The following is a 22579-nucleotide window of genomic DNA, read 5'->3' as shown; positions in this document are numbered from 1 at the left end:
AGTGGCTACTGCCCGCCTGCCCCTCACACTCCTCTCTGCTTACTCTCACTTTCTTTCTTTTGGGTTTTTTCATTGGGGGTCTGCTCAATCTACCGATCTCGGTTACGTTCAATTTTCGGTAAGCCTTCTCAAGATTTTACGGTAACATTTAGTTCAAAGAAAAAACTAGTGGGTTTAGCTCCATCTGTGCTTGTTTGCTCTCTTTTCCTCTTTTCTTCTTTTTTGTATTTTGTTCACGACTAAATTAATAAATCTTGTTCTAAAGCTTGACCTGTACTTGCAGCGTTACTTTTTTTGTTAATTAATCACCTTTCTGTCGTGTGCCGGACTGTGTAAGAGAGAGAAAGGCGGAGATCGAATCGGGAGAAGTCTCGAGAGATGGTGGTCCAACATTTTAGCCACGAAGAGCATCCCTTGATCTTAATTTGTGGAAGAGTTGGAAAATGATGGCGAGAATGAAGTTGTTTGCTCTGGGTGCGATAAATCGGTAAGCGGTCCCGCCTACAGATGCTCTCAGTCCTGCACCTTCTTCCTCCACAAATCATGCGCAGAGTTACCCCTTGAGATACAACACCCTGTACATCCAAACCACAACCTTGTTCTCGTCGCGCCAGAAGAAGAGGACAGGACTTGTGATGCCTGCCTTAGGCTTTGGAACAGATGCTTCGCCTACCAGTGCCATAGTTGCAATTTCGACCTTGACATAGAATGTGCCTCAGCCAGTTGGCCAACTAAACGTGACGACTGTCACCAACATGAATTCGTTCCCATCTTTCAAGAGATCCAGTTCACTTGTAAACTCTGTGGTGAGGATTGGAGCGGCGACGCCCAGGTATGTCTCGTTTGTCGACACTTGGCTCACACTCTATGTGCTTTGAAGCCACGTAGCATTAAACTTCAGGCAGATAGTCACTCGGTCACTCTCATCTATTCCCTTGGTAAAGTGTTCAAAGAGCACGACCATGCATTCTGTTCCTTCTGCGGTAGAAAGGTCAACCTCAAGTATGCGGGTTATTATTGCCAACAATGTGATTTCGTAAGCCACTTGAAATGCGCCCACACAAAAATTCGATTGAACCAAGTGACACCATCAAAATTATGGAAGATCGCCACTTTCTCACTCTCATCTATTCACTTGGTCAAGTGATCCTGAAGGAGCACGACGACACATTATGTAACCTCTGTTTTACAAAGCTCAACCTCAAGCGTGCGGGCTATTATTGTCACCAATGTGATTTCGTAGCCCACTTGGGATGCGCCCGCAAAAATTCGATTGAACCAATTGATACCACATACTCAAGTGACTCAAGCATAGAATCTGATGTCAACGAGTATATCTACTTAGAAGAGGATGAAGACCGTGAGGAGGTCAAACGTTTCTATCACGAACATAAGTTAATCCTCAGCCGCAACGAAGTCGAGTTTGATCATCGTAAGCTCATCTGTGAAGGTTGTATGCAATCAATTTCCGCCCCATTTTATAGTTGTGAGCAATGCGACTACTTTCTCCATAGTACCTGCGCTAGACTACCCTTAAAGAAGTGACACCCAATTCACCGACATAAGCTTACCCTCTCTGCTGATAGAAAACATAAACAAATGACAAATAAAGATTGCGGAGTAATAAAATAGACAAAGGAATTTTACGTGGTTCGGTCTATGACCTACATTCACAGAGTAAAGCCCTAAGGCTACATTATGCTCTTATTGCTTGAATGATTTACAATACAAATCATCCCTATTTATAGGGATATAGAGAGAATACAAAATAGTATGTAAAGAGAATATAATCAAATCAGAATTGAATGTATTCAAATCTGATTTGATTATAACCAATTACAATTAATGAGGATTAAATCAAATCCTACAATATATGAAAAGTACCGTAATATACGGTATCAATATATTCTCTAACATCCCCCTACAAACTCAAGGTGGAAGATTCTGAAATCTTGAGTTTGAATTTTTTTATTTTATTTTATTTTTTATTTTTTATTTTTATTTTTATGTTGGGTCAGATATAACCCAGTTTGGAGAACATCTTTCTTCTTCTTCTTCTTCTTCTTCTTCTTCATCTTCCTTCTTCTTCGTCTTCCTCGTTCTTCTTCTTCTTCGAGCCAACTGGGGGCTAAATGGGCATGGGATTAAAATAAGACCACAAATGCCAAAATACAAATAATGGGCCAACTATGGGCCAAATATGAAAGCCAACGATGGGCTGAAATGGGCCTGGGTTTGAATCAATACCACAGGAGCTAAAAATATGTAGGGCCAACTATGGGCTGAAATGAATATGGGTTAAAACAATACCACATGTCAAATAATATAGGCCAACTATGGGCCAGAGCCAACTATGGGCTGAAATAGACCTTGGTTTGAAACAAAACCGCAAAGGCCAAATACAAATAATGGGCCAACAAAGGGCCGAAAACAATTTGGGCAACTTTGGCCTCTTTTAATGATTTTTTTTTCTTCTTTCTCTCTCTCTCTCCCCTCCCCCCCTTTTTTTTTTTTCTTCCTTCTCTTTCCTTTTTTTTTTTTTTCTTCTTTCTCTTCCTTTTCTCGAGAAAATCTCTCTTTTTTTTTCTTTTTTTTTTTTCTTTTCTTCTCTCTCTCCTTTTTTTTTTCCTTTTTCTTTCTTTTGAAGGAGAAAACCACCGAACCGGTCAGAAATCACACTGAATCGGTCCTAGAATGCACTGACCCGAACCTAAAAGGCAATGAACCGGTTTGAAAACTGGTAAACCGGACCAATAAGGCACTGAACAGAAAAAATACCCGAACCGGATACAAAATACCAAACAAGAACCAGAATCTCCAGACCCGCACCAAAATCTTTACTGAGAGCTTCTACCGAGGGCTTGTTAGACTGGAGCACTGAGAGATCACGTCTCTCTCTAGGATCAGAACTGCCGGAACCACCAGAGGATGCCGACAGACTCCTTCAAAATTCTAACCAGAATATAGGCCACGCAACAAAGCCACAAACGATCTGAAACAAATTCCACCGGAGAAACGCCGATTGGCTGCCGCATATCCAGCAACCACACTCCGTCACAGTTACCCACAAGGACAAAATCGCACATGCATATACGGCAAGAATCGCACAGATTTGCACAAGAAGGCACAATATTGCACCCACAGATATCAAAAAAAAAAAAAAAAACAATTTTTTTTTTTTTTCGTGCGTGAAAATGCAAGAGAAAACCATTTGAAAAATGGTTTGTTTTGTTTCCAAAGGAGACACAGGCAAGCACTGGATTATTTTATTTTTTTTTTTGAATAAAAAAGAACAACAATACAAAAAGAAAAGACATCTGCTGGAAAGGAGAATTTTTGATTGAACAGCAACATAGAAGACACAAGTGACATGGGTTGGAGGAAAGTTTATCTCAAACTCACTCACACCACTGTTTGACAAAACAAAAGAAAGAAAAGAAAGAGAAACAGAGAATGAAAAGAAACAGAGAACATTGATCGAACAGAGGAATGATGAGAAAACTGAAATACAAGAAATTGGAAAAAAAAATAAAATAAACAAGAGAAATAAATCACAGGACCATTGGATCAAACACTAGCGTTAGCCTATAGCTTTGATACCATGATAAAGTCCATTGAGCCTTACTCTTCCACAAAAGGCATCTTGAGAGAAGAGGTTTGCTCAAGGCTTATAAAGCCCACAACCCAAGTATACCTTGGCAATGTGGGACTCTTAACACGCCCCCTCACGTGTGGCACTATTGTCCAAGCACGTGTACAACGGGAGGAAAGGCCCAACATTGTCCAAGGCCCTGAAGCTCTGATACCATGATAGAAAACATAAACAAATGACAAATAAAGATTGCGGAGTAATAAAATAGACAAAGGAATTTTACGTGGTTCGGTCTATGACCTACATCCACAAAGTAAAGCCCTAAGACTACATTATGCTCTTATTGCTTGAATGATTTACAATACAAATCATCCCTATTTATAGGGATATAGAGAGAATACAAAATGGTATGTAAAGAGAATATAATCAAATCAGAATTGAATGTATTCAAATCTAATTTAATTATAATCAATTACAATTAATGAGGATTAAATCAAATCCTACAATATATGGAAAGTACCGTAATATACGGTATCAATATATTCTCTAACATCTGCAACCGGGGATTTTACTGGTGGCCTCAGTTCTTGTAATGCTTGTCGTCGTTTAAGCCATGGCTTCGCTTATGTATGCCACCACCTCAACTGTGGCTACAACATGGACATCCGATGTTGTTCAATTCCGAAAATCTTTAGACATGAAGGTCACCGACACCCCCTCTCCTTTGCTAAAAGTTCTGCTGAAATGTGCAATGCTTGTGATAGCTCGGAGAGAAGATTAGGGACAAATGGTGCAAACTATTATGGTGCAGTATTTGTATGCAATGAATGTGTATTTGCGATGGATTTTGAATGTGCAACACTCCCCCTCAAAGTTAAGTGTGAGTATGACTCACATCACCTCTCACTTACTTATACAGTTGAAAATGATTCTGAAGAATATTATTGTCTAATTTGTGAAGAAGAAAGAAATACAAACCATTGGTTCTATTACTGTGTAGATTTCAACTTTGCCGCTCACCCTCAATGCGCAATTGGACCATATCCCTACATTAAGTATGAAACGAATTTTACTCAAGAAGATGGTCATCAACACCCTTTCAATTTTTCCTGGAGAACTAAGAACTCTCATCCATGTGATGCTTGTGGTAAAACTTTTGAAAATGAAACTTTGGAGGGTGAAACTTCTGTGGGAGCTATGGGCCTAAACTGTACACAATGCAAATCCATTATCCATTGGGACTATAAATGTATACGGAAATTAGAAGAAAAACTTCTTAGCACTTATTAGAAAAATATCTTTTTGTAGTTAGTTGTACTAGCTAGCATGTTTGTGTCTTGAGTTAGAAAGAGAGTACATGGTAATTGTATAATTTATTTCATCGTATACTTCAATTGGAATATTAAACGATTGTTTCTCTCTCTCTCTCTCATTCTTCAATTTTCTGATAATGTTATAAGTTTGGTTCTCAGTAGAGAAATAGTATCGAAGACTGTCATTATTATTATTATTATTATTATTATTATTATTATTATTATTATATGAATGAGTAAATTCTATCATATATCAAACCACATATATAGCCCAAGCTGCAAAATTGAACCCCCGGCCACCACCATTAGCACCAATTTTTTCACACAAACCACACATTTTTTCGTTCCATAAAATCCTTGTAAAATATTGAATTGAAGATCGATGCCTTTATTTGCCAACCCAAAGCTACTGGGTGCAATTACTATTCTCAATCGATGCAATTTTCTAGCTTGGAATTAGCAATTACGACACAATTAATTTAATTATGTTCATCTTATTTCTAGCTTCCTAATTCATAACCATATTCATCTTATCTCAACCTACACATAATAAACCTCATTTTACAACACAGCTGTTGCAGTGTATTTTTTTGGATTTAGGGAAATATTCTCTTATGCATTTTAGTCATTGACTATGCATTTGGAATTGTAAAACTCATACCTGGATATTAGTAAAATAATATTTTTAAAATGATTTTTAAATATTAATATTTCTCAAGCAGTGTGGGGGAAAATATTCAACTGTATAAAGGCCATATGTGCACTTGCAGTATAAGCTTTGAATACTTACACAAAATCATACCATCAACAGCATATTTCCCATTCGGTTTGCACCTTCATAGTCTTAGGGTTCATATATGCATAGACAAACCATTAAATTTTATATATATATTACAAAATATTATAGACTATAGTAATGTACTATATTTTATAGTATGTCTTATATATTTACGTGTTATATATTTATGTTATTAATAAATGTTTGTATAGAGGTTGTTCACGAACTCGAGCTTGAACTCTGATTTGATCACACATTGAAAAATTTAATAGCTTAGTTTGAGCTCTAGTTAAGCCGAACTTATCGAATAACCAGATTTGGTTCGAATGACATTCTCAACAAGCTCGAGCTTATCCGAATTTTAAACGAGTTGAGCTTGAACACACATTTCAAGACTCAGCTCAAATTTGAGTTCAACTATTTAAGCTAGACTTATAAACAAATCAATCTTAAAATTTTAAAGTTCGACTCGATTAGATCACTACTTAGTATTCCTTGTCAAAAATTTAAAGATAGTATTATAGAAAATAGATGAAACAAGGTGGGAGCCACGGTTGGAATTGCAACTTTGATTCATTGTGTTGGCATGGGTTGGATCTTCTACGTACAGGCGCATATGCAGATACGTGCGAAATAGGTCATATTCATATTCATCTTTTCATTCTCAAAAAAAATTAAGTTGCAAACAAAAAAATTAACCAGTTATTTTTTATTTGTTGGAGAAGGAACACTAAAAAATCTACACGTGTTTTTAATTGTTCAGTACGTAATTCATGGATAAGCTAGTCAATTTCTTCGGTGTATAGGATTTTAAGGGTGATAATTCGTGTTCGTATGTTAAATTTGAATTGTGTCGAGACATGATTATAAAACTATATTAATCAACTCTTAACTCGACCGATTTAATTAAATCAGTCAAACTCATCAACTCTAATCCGTTAATTTTACGTTGAGTTCGTGCAAAAAATTAATGAGTGATTGATATAACCAGCTATATTATTATTTTCGAAAAAAAGAAAACTGTAAAAACAGTGTATGTTCATTTTTTCTTTTTTGAGAATTATCAATTTTTACAGCCAATTAGCAGTAGAAACCGGTGTATATCGATCTCAAGAACATGAACTTGTAATTAATCTCAAGCATGCATGCATGTGTCAAGCTCTGATCAACCTTGTACCTCTCTTCTCCTTTCAATCCTTCCACATACAATGACCATTCTGGGACCATCATATCCAAAGAGTTTTTTTATTCGATTATGTTTGGCAGAGATCACATTGGCATGCATCTTCAGTCATCGTTGTAAAGGGTTCGTGCAGGTGACAGAATCTGACATTGCCATCTCACTTGGAAATGTTTTAAAATTATTGTATTTTGAGGCATTTAAGTTGACTTGCCCCTTGCAGACCAAAAGACTGGCACCCACCATCTCCCATCTCAATAATTTTTTATTTTTATTTTTTATTTTTTTTTTAAAGAAATGCTAGATCGTCGATCTGTTACCATCATTCTGGAGTCTTTTTCCTTGAATTTGACAAAATTAAAATAAATTTCGTAATATTCCTAGTGAAGAGTCGAAGACCAACCAGCTGCTGGCAGACTATTACCCTCGTGACTCTCGTGAGTCGTGACTGGTTTTTGTCACTTGTCATGCTCAGAAAAGAAAAAGGGTTTTTGTTTCCATATTCCCTTGGCCAATAATTTAACATTTTTCTTTAACATTTTTCTTTGGACTGATCCACGTTTGAGGTGAAGGAGGACCACAAGACCGACGATAAGTAATGGATGGGACGACCAAGAAGTTTCAGGGTACAAGACTAAGAAATTTCCATCCAAGTTATTTAGAAAAATTATCATCAAAGTTGAGTGTTGATTGTGTTGAGACGCCGGACTTGACATAAAAACTAAAGCATAAGTAGGCGATAATGACAAGGGTGTATTTTATATATATATATATATATATATATATATGGGAGGACCATTGTTGTCAAGGATCACCGATAAGTTTCTAAGTAGAAAGCTAAAAATGATATGCATGAATTTATGTTGGTACAATGCAATCATATTTTTAAAAAAGAAATAAATAAAATTCATACTACCTTCGGCTCCATTAGTTTAGGGCCAAGGAACATTTCTCTTGTTTCTTTCGACTGAATTTTTGAGGTTTAGAAAACACAAGGATGGGTAAGCTAGATCATCTATTAGCATTAGAGAAATGCTAAACATCTCAATTTTTTTTCTTCTAAAACTTGGTTTCTAAATGATGTATCACAATTTCATGAGATTGTAGCACATTTTTCAAAATGATAAATCACATGAGAAGAACACATGATAATAACCATCCGCATCCGTTATCTGCATCTGCATTTCCTTTATATATTATATATACATTAAATTAAATTCACTAAAACGATGTCGTTTTGAATTTAGTAAATTTAAAACCTTTAAGTTATGTTAGTTTTTTTTTTTTTTTACTATCATTTCAAAGTAATACCTCATTATATTTACTTTTTTTTTTCTTTTAGTAATTCAAATCCCAATTACTGTATAAGATTATGGCCTTTTATGGTTGATAATCGCGAATTACATGTGTAACAAGTGAAATCTTAATTTATTTAACATTGCATATAGTAATAACTATATTATTTAATCCTACATTTAGATTTAGATAGCTTTTTTACGACATAAAGTGTAAGAACTTAATAAAAATATATTTAATTCTCATCGTTAATATGTCATATTTTTAATAAATAACATTTTTTAAGCAGTTCAATAAATGAAATGATCTAAATTTACATAATTTAAAAAATTACAATTTTAAAGAAATTGTAAGGATCATGATCCGCTTTGAAAAGGGTGTTGGTTAGTGAACTAAAAATGCAAAGGATGAGGAAGTAATAGCTATTATTGACTTGGGGAAAAAGTTCAATTGATAGCTAGGATTCACTTGGTGAAATCAAATGGTGAAGGACAGAATAACTTGTGTGGGAAAAAAAGATGGCAAGGTAGTAATTAATGTGGTGGAAGTGTAAAGGTTAATTAACAAATTAACCAATAGATGTTAAATCCCATTTGAAAGTGAGTAATTAACAAATTTGTTGCAGAAATTGATGGAAAATAACCATATTCAAAAACCCTAATTTCATGAAAATCAAGAACTCTTCAGCCGTGGCTTTTTAACTACTACAGATCTTTCTAACAACAGAAGTTAACCCCACACCTGCAAAATTTTTTATGTTCCTCTCGAATTAATTTCTTCCGCAACAACTTCAGTCATCAACTTTTATTTTATTTTATTTTAGTAAATGGCTTTTCAGCTGGCCAATAACTTATATCAAGTTACTCAACTTTGGCAAATTAACAAGCACAAAAATACATAGAAGTAAAAACCCATTTGAAAGCAAGTAACAAAGTTTTTATTTTTTTCTCTATTTACCCTGAGACGCCCATGACAATAGCGGGTTGATTGGAATACTAAAAAAATTACACGTGTTTTAATTGATCAGTAAATCATGAATGAGCTAGCTAGTCAATTTCGATGATCAATATATAGGATTGTGTGATTGATATAACAAGTTATATTAATATTTTCAGAAAAGAAAACTGTAAAACCATTATATGTTATCTCCCTTTATTGGTTAATTTTTTCTCTTTTTTTTTTTAGAATTATCAACCTTTGCAGCCAATTAGCAGTAGAAACAAGACTCACGTTGTTAGTTTTGAACTTCGCTAATTCGGTGTTTAAAACAATTTGGTGGAATTCAATTTTAATTAGACAAAAATGTACTTCGGACTTATTATTTTGAGCAATTTCATGTACTCAGTTCGAACTGAGGTTTTACGGCCAGTTCAAACGTGCTATTTGAAAAAGTAGTTTGAAGTCAAGCAAAACAAGTCGTTCCAAGCTAAGCCCTAGTGAGTTCGAACAAATTCTATTTCAGGAATACTGAAGCTTATCCATTGCTTGTCATTCCAAGTGTTGTTCGAAATTGGTTCAAACTCTAAGTTGTAAAAGTGTCATAACTGGCCGTCCTAAGTGTCATCCCAAGCTGATTCAAACGCTCCTTATCTTGAAGTGTCTGAAGTCTTCCATCGTTCTATTTGGTGTTCCAACTTAGTTCAAATCAGGAATGTTTAAGACTTGCAGAATGCAGTGTTCAATGTAGCATCCAAGTAAGTCCTCATAGTGATGGAGTCAAGATTTTAGTTTAGTGAGGTCAAAATTATACCGATTGTGAACCATGTGGCACGAATTTTGGTTCAGTAGAGTCTATTTTGGTTCAGAAATGTGCCTTTTTATTAGCCAAGCCAAAACTACTTATTTTGTAAGCATGGTTTGCAATTACTATTCTCAATCTTTGCAATTTTCTAGCTTGGAATGAGCAACACTTACAATTGAGAATTGAAGAGGATCGGAAATGTGTGGTATTCAATGAATTTAGGGAATATTAAGAGCATTACTGGCAGCTTTCCTACAAATGATCTGTTCCCTAAATTTTAGGAAAAATTTTAAGAAAGTCAAAAAAACCATCCCACAGCAGCTTCCCTACAATTATCTGTTTCCTAGGAAGTGAACAGTGCTTCCCAATGCATTGGGAAGCAGTACTGTTCACCTCACATTCAATTGTTTATGCTAAAAATATAATCTCTCTCTTACTTTATCTCTTTCTTTTCTTACTTTTAATTAAAGTAAAAGTAACAAAATAATATTTTAATGATATAGGGAAAAATGAAGGGAAGTTGCTGTGGGGTGTTTTTTGATAGGGAAGCAAAAAGTAGTTTTATTCCTTACATTTAGAAAAAAATGAAGAGAAAGGGAATGGAAGCTGCTAGGAATGTTCTTATGCAATTTAGCCATATATTGACTATCCATTTGGAATTGTAAAACCACCCCTTTGATTGGTTTTTGTCACAATGGTCCCATAACTCCGAAAAAAGAAAAAGGACTTGCTCCACCAGATCGAGTCTGAGTGACTGCTGCCCGCCTGCCCCTCACACTCCTCTGATGCGAACCAATTAATACAAAACACAGGAAATGATAGATTGGCTCGTTCGAGGGAACCGTAACCTCCAATAGCTAATTCGAGAAAGCCTGATCTCCCAAAAAAACACAGTAAACTGTATTTCACATAACAATAATCAACATACCTCTTAGTCATTAATAATCCTCTTTAAATAGAGGAGCAATACTTATCGGTTACAAAGATATCTATTAATCAAAATAGGACTCTTAAACTATCTAACTGACCCACTAGGATTAAGATGGACTCTATTAATTTTAGACTAGGACTCTATTAAGAATCTGACTCAATCTTAAACTGGAAGATATAACTTCCCTTATGGAACTCTAACACAAGTCAAGACCAAATAATAATGATCATATCATCCTCTCTGCTTACTCTCACTTTCTTTCTTTTGGGTTTTTTCATTGGGGGTCTGCTCAATCTACCGATCTCGGTTACGTTCAATTTTCGGTGAGCCTTCTCAAGATTTTACGGTAACATTTAGTTCAAAGAAAAAACTAATGGGTTTAGCTCCATCTGTGCTTGTTTGCTCTCTTTTCCTCTTTTCTTCTTTTTTGTTTTTTGTTCACGACTAAATTAATAAAGCTTGTTCTAAAGCTTGACCTGTACTTGCAGCGTTACTTTTTTTGTTAATTAATCACCTTTCTGCCGTGTGCTGGACTGTGTAAGAGAGAGAAAGGCGGAGATCGAATCGGGAGAAGTCTCGAGAGATGGAGGTCCAACATTTTAGCCACGAAGAGCATCCCTTGATCTTTGTGGAAGAGTTGGAAAATGATGGCGAGAATGAAGTTGTTTGCTCTGGGTGCGATAAATCGGTTAGCGGTCCCGCCTACAAATGCTCAGAGTACTGCACCTTCTTCCTCCACAAGTCATGCGCAGAGTTACCCCTTGAGATACAACACCCTGTACATCCAAACCACAACCTCGTTCTCGTCGCGCCAGAAGAAGAGTACTACAGGACCTGTGATGCCTGCCTTAGGCGTTGCGACTGATGCTTCACCTACCAGTGCCATAGTTGCAATTTCGACCTTGACATAGAATGTGCCTCAGCCAGTTGGCCAACTAAACGTGACGACTGTCACCAACATGAATTCGTTCCCATCTTTCAAGAGATCCAGTTCACTTGTATACTCTGTGGTGAGGATTGGAGCGGCGACGCCCAGGTATGTCTCGTTTGTCGACACTTGGCTCACACTCTATGTGCTTTGAAGCCACGTAGCATTAAACTTCAGGCAGATAGTCACTCGGTCACTCTCATCTATTCCCTTGGTAAAGTGTTCAAAGAGCACGACCATGCATTCTGTTACTTTTGCGGTAGAAAGGTCAACCTCAAGTATGCGGGTTATTATTGTAAAAAATGTGATTTCGTAGCCCACTTGAAATGCGCCCACGACAATTCGATTGCACCAAGTGACACCATCAAAATTATGGCAGATCGCCACTTTCTCACTCTCATCTATTCACTTGGTCAAGTGATCCTGAAGGAGCACGACGACACATTATGTAACCTCTGTTTTACAAAGCTCAACCCCAAGCGTGCGGGTTATTATTGTCACCAATGTGATTTCGTAGCCCACTTGGGATGCGCCCGCAAAAATTCGATTGAACCAATTGATACCACATACTCAAGTGACTCAAGCATAGAATCTGATGTCAATGAGGATATCTACTTAGAAGAGGATGAAGAGCGTGAGGAGGTCAAACGTTTCTATCACGAACATAAGTTAATCCTCAGCCGCAACGAAGTCGAGTTTGATCATCGTAAGCTCATCTGTGAAGGTTGTATGCAATCAATTTCCGCCCCATTTTATAGTTGTGAGCAATGCGACTACTTTCTCCATAGTACCTGGGCTAGACTACCCTTAAAGAAGCGACACCCAATTCACCGACATAAGCTTACCCTCTCTGCAACCGGGGATTTTACTGGTGGCCTCAGTTCTTGTAATGCTTGTCGTCGTTTAAGCCATGGCTTCGCTTATGTATGCCACCACCTCAACTGTGGCTACAACATGGACATCCGATGTTGTTCAATTCCGAAAATCTTTAAACATGAAGGTCACCGACACCCCCTCTCCTTTGCTAAAAGTTCTGCTGAAATGTTTAATGCTTGTGATAGCTCGGAGAGCGGATTAGGGACAAATGGTGCAATCTATTATGGTGCAGTATTTGTATGCAATGAATGTGAATTTGCCATGGATTTTGAATGTGCAACACTCCCCCTCAAAGTTAAGTGTGAGTATGACTCACATCACCTCTCACTTACTTATACAGTTGAAAATGATTATGAAGAATATTATTGTCTAATTTGTGAAGAAGAAAGAAATACAAACCATTGGTTCTATTACTGTGTAGAATGCAACTTTGCCGCTCACCCTCAATGCGCAATTGGACCGTATCCCTACATTAAGTATGAAACGAATTTTACTCAAGAAGATGGTCATCAACACCCTTTCAATTTTTCCTGGAGAACTAAGAACTCTCATCCATGTGATGCTTGTGGTAAAACTTTTGAAAATGAAACTTTGGAGGGTGAAACTTCTGTGGGAGCTATGGGCCTAAACTGTACACAATGCAAATCCATTATCCATTGGGACTATAAATGTATACGGAAATTAGAAGAAAAACTTCTTAGCACTTATTAGAAAAATATCTTTTTGTAGTTAGTTGTACTAGCTAGCATGTTTGTGTCTTGAGTTAGAAAGAGAGTACATGGTAATTGTATAATTTATTTCATCGTATACTTCAATTGGAATATTAAACGATTGTTTCTCTCTCTCTCTCTCATTCTTCAATTTTCTGATAATGTTATAAGTTTGGTTCTCAGTAGAGAAATAGTATCGAAGACTGTCATTATTATATATTATTATTATTATTATTATTATTATTATTATTATTATATGAATGAGTAAATTCTATCATATATCAAACCACATATATAGCCCAAGCTGCAAAATTGAACCCCCGGCCACCACCATTAGCACCAATTTTTTCACACAAACCACACATTTTTTCGTTCCATAAAATCCTTGTAAAATATTGAATTGAAGATCGATGCCTTTATTTGCCAACCCAAGGCTACTGGGTGCAATTACTATTCTCAATCGATGCAATTTTCTAGCTTCGAATTAGCAACGACACAATTAATTTAATTATGTTCATCTTATTTCTAGCTTCCGAATTCATAACCATATTCATCTTATCTCAACCTACACATAATAAACTTCATTTTACAACACAGCTGTTGCAGCGTATTTTTTTGGATTTAGGGAAATATTCTCTTCTGTATTTTAGTCATTGACTATGCATTTGGAATTTTAAAACTCATACCTGGATATTAGTAAAATAATATTTTTAAAATGATTTTTAAATATTAATATTTCTCAAGCAGTGTGGGGGAAAATATTCAACTGTATAAAGGCCATATGTGCACTTGCAGTATAAGCTTTGAATACTTACACATAATCATACCATCAACAGCATATTTCCCATTCGGTTTGCACCTTCATAGTCTTAGGGTTCATATATGCATAGACAAACCATTAAATTATATATATATATAATAATTATAGACTATAGTAATGTACTATATTTTATAGTATGTCTTATATATTTACGTGTTATATATTTATGTTATTAATAAATGTTTGTATAGAGGTTGTTCACGAACTCGAGCTTGAACTCCGATTCGATTACACATTGAAAAATTTAATAGCCTAGTTTGAGTTCTAGTTGAGCCGAACTTGTCGAGTAACTAGGCTCGGCTCGAATGACATTCTCAACGAACTCGAGCTCATCCGAATTTTAAATGAGTTGAGCTTGAACACACATTTCAAAATATAGTGTTGATTGTGTTGAGACGCCAGACTTGACATAAAAACTAAAGGATAAGTAGGCGATAATGACAAGGGTGTATTTTATATGTATATATGGGAAGACCATTGCTGTCAAGGACCACCGATAAGTTTCTAAGTAGAAAGCTAAAAATGATACGCATGAACTTGTATTGGATAAGATGCAATTACTTGAAGATATTTCAAATTTTCTTCTCTTTCTTTTCTATTTTTTTCTAAATTTTTTTTATTATTCATTGCTTTTGATGCAGAAGTATTTTTACTTCGCTTTTTATATAATTGTTACAATGCAATCATATTTTTTTAAAAAAATAAATAAAATTCATATTACCTTCGGCTCCATTAGTTTAGGGCCAAGGAACATTTCTCTTGTTTCTGTAGACTGAATTTTTGAGGTTTAGAAAACACAAGGATTGGTAAGCTAGATCATCTATCAGCATTAGAGAAATGCTAAACATTTCAATTTTTTTTCTTCTAAAAATTGGTTTCCAAATGATGTATCACAATTCCATGAGATTGTAGCACATTTCTCAAAATGATAAATCACGTGAAAAGAACACATGATAATAACCATCCGCATCCATTATCCGCATCTGCATTTCCTTTATATATTATATATACATTAAATTAAATTCACTAAAACGAAGTCGTTTTGAATTTAGTAAGTTTAAGACCTTTAGGTTATGTTAGGTTTTTTTTTTCACTATCATTTCAAAGTAATACCTCATTATATTTACTTTTCTTTTCTTTTCTTTTCTTTTAGTAATTCAAATCCCGATTACTCTATAAGATTACGACCTTTTATTTGATAATCGTGAATTACATGTGTAACAAGTGAAATCTTAATTTATTTAACATTGCATATAGTAATAACCATATTATTTAATCTTGCATTTAGATTTAGATAATAAGCTTTTTTACGACATAAAGTGTAAGAACCTAATAAAAATATATTTAATTCTCATCGTTAACATGTCATATTTTTAATAAATAACATTTTTTATGCAGTTCAATAAATGAAATGATCTAAATTTATATAATTTAAAATTTTTCAATTTTAAAGAAATTGTAAGGATCCTGATCGGCTTTGAAAAGGGTGTTGGTTGGTGAACTAAAAATGCAAAGGATGAGGAAGTAATAGCTATTATTGACTTGGGGAAAAAGTTCAATTGATAGCTAGGATTCACTTGGTGAAATCAAATGGTGAAGGACAGAATATCTTGTGTGGGAAAAAAAGATGGCAAGGTAGTAATTAATGTGGTGGAAGTGTAAAGGTTAATTAACAAATTAACCAATAGATGTTAAATCCCATTTGAAAGTGAGTAATTAACAAATTTGTTGCAGAAATTGATGGAAAATAACCATATTCAAAAACCCTAATTTCATGAAAATCAAGAAGTCTTCAGCCGTGGCTTTTTAACTGCTACAGATCTTTCTAACAATAGACGTTAACCCCACACCAGCAAATTTTTTATGTTCCTCTCGAATTAATTTCTTCCGCAACAACTTCAGTCATTAACTTTTATTTTATTTTATTTTAGTAAATGGCTTTTCAGCTGGCCAATAACTTATATCAAGTTACTCAACTTTGGCAAATTAACTTATATCAAGTCGAATTATCAACTTTTGCAGCCAATTAGCAGTAGAAACAAGACTGACGTTAGTTTTGAACTTTGCTAATTCGGTGTTAAAAACAAGTTGGTGGAATTCAATTTTAATTAGACAAAAATGTACTTCGGACTTATTATTTTGAGCAATTTCATGTACTCAGTTCGAACTGAGGTTTTACGGCCAGTTCAAACGAGCTATTTGAAAAAGTAGTTTGAAGTCGAGCAAAACAAGTCGTTCCAAGCTAAGCCCTAGTGAGTTCGAACAAATTCTATTTCAGGAATACTGAAGCTTATCCATTGCTTGTCATTCCAAGTGTTGTTCGAAATTGGTTCAAACTCTAAGTTGTAAAAGTGTCATAACTGGCCGTCCTAAGTGTCATCCCAAGCTGATTCAAACGCTCCTTATCTTGAAGTGTCTGATGTCTTCCATCGTTCCATTTGGTGTTCCAACTTAGTTCAAATAAAGAATGTTTAAGACTTGCAGAATGCAGTGTTCAATGTAGCATCCAAATAATTAAGTCCTAATAGTGATGGAGCCAAGATTTTAGTTTAGTGAGGTCAAAATTATACCGATTGTGAGCCATGTGGCACGAATTTTGGTTCAGTAGAGTCTATTTTGGTTCAGAAATGTGCCTTTTTATTAGCCAAGCCAAAACTACTTATTGTGTAAGCATGGTTGTTCCCAATCTTTGCAATTTTCTAGCTTGGAATTAGCAACACTTACAATTGAGAATTGAAGAGGATCGGAAATGTGTGGTATTCAATGAATTTAGGGAATATTCTCTTATGCAGTTTAGCCATATATTGACTATCCATTTGGAATTGTAAAACCACCCCTTTGATTGGTTTTTGTCACAATGGTCCCATAACTCTGAAAAAAGAAAAAGGACTTGCTCCACCAGATCGAGTCTGAGTGACTGCTTCCCGCCTGCCCCTCACACTCCTCTCTGCTTACTCTCACTTTCTTTCTTTTGGGTTTTTTCATTGGGGGTCTGCTCAATCTACCGATCTCGGTTACGTTCAATTTTCGGTGAGCCTTCTCAAGATTTTACGGTAACATTTAGTTCAAAGAAAAAACTAATGGGTTTAGCTCCTTCTGTGCTTGTTTGCTCTCTTTTGCTCTTTTCTTCTTTTTTGTTTTTTGTTCACGACTAAATTGATAAAGCTTGTTCTAAAGCTTGACCTGTACTTGCAGCGTTACTTTTTTTGTTAATTAATCACCTTTCTGTCGTGTGCCGGACTGTGTAAGAGAGAGAAAGGCGGAGATCGAATCGGGAGAAGTCTCGAGAGATGGAGGTCCAACATTTTAGCCACGAAGAGCATCCCTTGATCTTTGTGGAAGAGTTGGAAAATGATGGCGAGAATGAAGTTGTTTGCTCTGGGTGCGATAAATCGGTAAGCGGTCCCGCCTACAGATGCTCTCAGTCCTGCACCTTCTTCCTCCACAAGTCATGCGCAGAGTTACCCCTTGAGATACAACACCCCGTACATCCAAACCACAACCTTGTTCTCGTCGCGCCAGAAGAAGAGGACAGGACTTGTGATGCCTGCCTTAGGCTTTGCAACAGATGCTTTGCCTACCAGTGCCATAGTTGCGATTTCGACCTTGACATAGAATGTGCCTCAGCCAGTTGGCCAACTAAACGTGACGACTGTCACCAACATGAATTCGTTCCCATCTTTCAAGAGATCCAGTTCACTTGTAAACTCTGTGGTGAGGATTGGAGCGGCGACGCCCAGGTATGTCTCGTTTGTCGACACTTGGCTCACACTCTATGTGCTTTGAAGCCACGTAGCATTAAGCTTCGGGCAGATCGTCACTTGGTCACTCTCATCTATTCCCTTGGTAAAGTGTTCAAAGAGCACGACCATGAATTCTGTAGCTGTAATCTGTGCGGTAGAAAGGTCAACCTCAAGTATGCGGGTTATTATTGTAAAAAATGTGATTTCGTAGCCCACTTGAAATGCGCCCACGACAATTCGATTGCACCAAGTGACACCATCAAAATTATGGCAGATCGCCACTTTCTCACTCTCATCTATTCACTTGGTCAAGTGATCCTGAAGGAGCACGACGACACATTATGTAACCTCTGTTTTACAAAGCTCAACCCCAAGCGTGCGGGTTATTATTGTCACCAATGTGATTTCGTAGCCCACTTGGGATGCGCCCGCAAAAATTCGATTGAACCAATTGATACCACATACTCAAGTGACTCAAGCATAGAATCTGATGTCAACGAGGATATCTACTTAGAAGAGGATGAAGACCGTGAGGAGGTCAAACGTTTCTATCACGAACATAAGTTAATCCTCAGCCGCAACGAAGTCGAGTTTGATCATCGTAAGCTCATCTGTGAAGGTTGTATGCAATCAATTTCCGCCCCATTTTATAGTTGTGAGCAATGCGACTACTTTCTCCATAGTACCTGCGCTAGACTACCCTTAAAGAAGCGACACCCAATTCACCGACATAAGCTTACCCTCTCTGCAACCGGGGATTTTACTGGTGGCCTCAGTTCTTGTAATGCTTGTCGTCGTTTAAGCCATGGCTTCGAATATGTATGCCACCACCTCAACTGTGGCTACAACATGGACATCCGATGTTGTTCAATTCCGAAAATCTTTAGACATGAAGGTCACCGACACCCCCTCTCCTTTGCTAAAAGTTCTGCTGAAATGTGCAATGCTTGTGATAGCTCGGAGAGAAGATTAGGGACAAATGGTGCAGTATTTGTATGCAATGAATGTGTATTTGCGATGGATTTTGAATGTGCAACACTCCCCCTCAAAGTTAAGTGTGAGTATGACCCACATCACCTCTCACTTACTTATACAATTGAAAATGATTCTGAAGAATATTATTGTCTAATTTGTGAAGAAGAAAGAAATACAAATCATTGGTTCTATTACTGTGTAGAATGCAACTTTGCCGCTCACCCTCGATGCGCAATTGGACCGTATCCCTACATTAAGTATGAAACGAATTTTGCTCAAGAAGATGGTCATCAACACCCTAGCTTTCAATTTTTCCTGGAGAACTAAGAACTCTCATCCATGTGATGCTTGTGGTAAAACTTTTGAAAATGAAACTTTGGAGGGTGAAACTTCTGTGGGAGCTATGGGCCTAAACTGTACACAATGCAAATCCATTATCCATTGGGACTATAAATGTATACGGAAATTAGAAGAAAAACTTCTTAGCACTTATTAGAAAAATATCTTTTTGTAGTTAGTTGTACTAGCTAGCATATTTGTGTCTTGAGTTAGAAAGAGAGTACATGGTAATTGTATAATTTATTTCATCGTATACTTCAATTGGAATATTAAACCATTGTTTCTCTCTCTCTCTCTCTCTCTCATTCTTCAATTTTCTGATAATGTTATAAGTTTGGTTCTCAGTAGAGAAATAGTATCGAAGACTGTCATTATTATTATTATTATTATTATTATTATTATTATTATTATTATTATATGAATGAGTAAATTCTATCATATATCAAACCACATATATAGCCCAAGCTGCAAAATTGAACCCCCGGCCACCACCATTAGCACCAATTTTTTCACACAAACCACACATTTTTTCGTTGCATAAAATCCTTGTAAAATATTGAATTGAAGATCGATGCCTTTATTTGCCAACCCAAAGCTACTGGGTGCAATTACTATTCTCCAATGCAATTTTCTAGCTTGGAATTAGCAATTACGACACAATTAATTTAATTATGTTCATCTTATTTCTAGCTTCCTAATTCATAACCATATTCATCTTATCTCAACCTACACATAATAAACCTCATTTTACAACACAGTTGTTGCAGTGTATTTTTTTGGATTTAGGGAAATATTCTCTTATGCATTTTAGTCATTGACTATGCATTTGGAATTGTAAAACTCATACCTGGATATTAGTAAAATAATATTTTTAAAATGATTTTTAAATATTAATATTTCTCAAGCAGTGTGGGGGAAAATATTCAACTGTATAAAGGCCATATGTGCACTTGCAGTATAAGCTTTGAATACTTACACAAAATCATACCATCAACAGCATATTTCCCATTCGGTTTGCACCTTCATAGTCTTAGGGTTCATATATGCATAGACAAACCATTAAATTATATATATATATATATATATATATATATATATATATATATATATATATATATATATATATATATATATAAAATAATTATAGACTATAGATAAACGTTCACTGCTTGTACGCACTGCGGTAATATAATATGCTTATAACTGATAATGTTAATGATATTGCAGGAGGAAGACATAGGAGAAACACCGAACCGAGATGATATGTTCATTGTCTCGCACACGAAGAAAGATGGGAACCCTGTGAATGCGGCAGCTGGAGAAACTATCGTAAGTGGTAAATACAAAATATTAGTTCTAGGTTCAAATTCTCACCCTTGGATGTTTTGTGCAGGAGAAGATAAGTGAAATTATTATGAATCAGTCGCCTGCAGAACGAGTGTGTTCACAGGGGTCAATCTATTGGTCGCATAACGATGCGTGTGCACAAGTGCTAGGACGAGAACATCCCGGTCGTGTACGCGGGGTAGGGCTAGGGCCGACTCCCGGTAAATCCACCTCTTATACCTCCGGACAAGGATCGATCTCTAGTGGGCCTACTCCCAAAGAACAAGAAATGGCTGCTGAGATGGAACGTTTGAAGACTTTGTACGAAGCACACCAGGAAGAGCTTGCAGCTGTCAAACGTATGGTAGCCTTGATTATGGCAGAGAAACAATCATCAATGGGAAACAACGAAGAAGGTGATGTTTTGGTTTACACTTAACTTTGCCATCTTCAGTCACTAATTGTCCCCTCTTACTGTTCATTGGGATTGTTATATTTTTATTTCAAATTTCACTAGAATAATTTATGGTTAAAGATGAATGCTAATAGTTAAGAGTTTGTGTTAACTATTATATGCTTAGGTTGAATATTGGAATTCTCGTCAACATGTCTTTTTAGTTATTGGGGGAAAACGTCGTCAAACAATTATATGTTTTGTTTTTTTTTTTAATTAATTAATTCATTTTTATTTTTATTGTGTGGTAGGTTTTAGACTAATGTCATCATCAACTTTTAATTGTTATTTTGGGACATTCATCAAGTGGGTGAGTCATGTGTGTACTTTTGTTGCATACAGGGTGGCCAATATTGTTGGACCAAAACTTTTATGGGTTCAGACTAGCGTTTCTGATGGGATCCTCCAAATTATGTTTTTATAGTGGTTTTTATAGTGACAATGTTGTATGGCAGTGGTGAAGCTAATGTGGGGGTGTTATAGATTGGAGTGCATTAAAAATGATATATATATATATATATATATATATATATATATATATATATATATATATGTATTTTTTTTTTTCAAGTTAAAAATGATACAGATTGGAGTGCTTTATGGTTCATGATGAGTATATGTAATTTGTTTTCAAATATGTACTATTAAGAAACAGATATTAGGCTTACAGTGCATGGAAATGGGTAAAATCATAGTGATAAAAGATGAATTGGTATGCAAAGTATTACACAAGAGTGAACTGCTGATGCTACTTGTTTGATTTATGCGGTTGCTTTATATTCAAATGATGAGATAGTCTTGTTTGTACAAAACTTTTAAACACCTTCTCATTACTTGTGTTTAGTTTTCACCTAATGGCATGTTAATCATCTTTTCAAGAAAAAAAAAAACATGTTAATCATAACTTCATTAAGATGATTCTTACCTAACAATTTGATATTTGTATACCTATTGCAGCAAACACTGAAAGTAGAAATGAACAAGATGGTTGAAGCAAGCAATGCACACAAGTCGTAAATCAGATTAATTCTCCTATGGGCCGGCTTGCATGCATTGATGATTATAATTGTGTATGGAAACAACTTGTTTTAATATTTTTGGATTTTTAGTTATGTATTTATATTTGAATTCTGTAATAGGTTACGTTGTGAGTTGTTTAATTATGTTTTAAATATGTAAGCTATTGGACTATTGTTATGTTGTGAGTTGTTTGAATTTGGAAATAGATTTGGATTTGAATTTGTATTTGTATTTGAATTTAGATTTGAATTTGGGATTTTGGAAATGGATTGGAAATGTTGTATTAGGGTTTTTTTTTTTTTAAATATTAATTTTTTAAAAAAAATAATAATTCTGGACGGTTTGGGCCCAAACCGTCCAGAATTATTCGGTATTTTGCCTATATAAATCCCAGACGGTTTGGGCTCAAACCGTCTGTAAATTACAGACGGTTTGGGCCCGAACCGTCCGTAAATATATACGGACGATTTTACCCGAACCGTCCGCAAAATATTTCGGACGGTTTTACCCGAACCGTCCGAAAAAGATTGCGGACGGTTTTACTAAAACCGTCTGTA

At 35.7% G+C, this 22579-nt stretch overlaps 2 protein-coding genes across 2 annotated transcripts; both read left to right on the top strand.

Annotated features, from left to right (window-relative positions):
- The first annotated feature begins 446 nt into the window (after positions 1 to 446).
- Positions 447 to 4882, top strand: LOC133877744 (uncharacterized). Its single transcript, XM_062316138.1, has 5 exons — positions 447 to 474; positions 552 to 832; positions 902 to 1036; positions 1156 to 1541; positions 4357 to 4882. The coding sequence occupies exons 1-5, from the start codon at positions 447 to 449 to the stop codon at positions 4880 to 4882; spliced, it is 1356 nt and encodes a 451-aa protein (XP_062172122.1).
- A 7059-nt stretch (positions 4883 to 11941) lies between these two features.
- Positions 11942 to 13346, top strand: LOC133877743 (uncharacterized). The gene has a single exon (XM_062316137.1). The coding sequence runs from the start codon at positions 12132 to 12134 to the stop codon at positions 13344 to 13346; it is 1215 nt and encodes a 404-aa protein (XP_062172121.1). The 5' UTR covers positions 11942 to 12131.
- Positions 13347 to 22579: the final 9233 nt, after the last annotated feature.

This window comes from Alnus glutinosa, chromosome 9, assembly GCF_958979055.1.
Source record: "Alnus glutinosa chromosome 9, dhAlnGlut1.1, whole genome shotgun sequence".
In the NCBI taxonomy this organism is placed as follows: domain Eukaryota; kingdom Viridiplantae; phylum Streptophyta; class Magnoliopsida; order Fagales; family Betulaceae; genus Alnus; species Alnus glutinosa.
Note: the sequence above shows the minus strand (reverse complement) of the source record. Positions and strands in the feature narration are given on the sequence as shown.

Excerpts from the sequence above, each read along its gene's own strand:
- LOC133877744 (XM_062316138.1), top strand. The coding sequence starts at position 447 with ATGGCGAGAATGAAGTTGTTTGCTCTGG. Across the intron at positions 475-551 it reads AATGAAGTTGTTTGCTCTGG|AGTTACCCCTTGAGATACAA; the intron begins GTGCGATAAATC and ends AATCATGCGCAG. Across the intron at positions 1,542-4,356 it reads GCTAGACTACCCTTAAAGAA|CTCGGAGAGAAGATTAGGGA; the intron begins GTGACACCCAAT and ends TGCTTGTGATAG.
- LOC133877743 (XM_062316137.1), top strand. The coding sequence starts at position 12,132 with ATGGCAGATCGCCACTTTCTCACTCTCATCTATTCACTTGGTCAAGTG.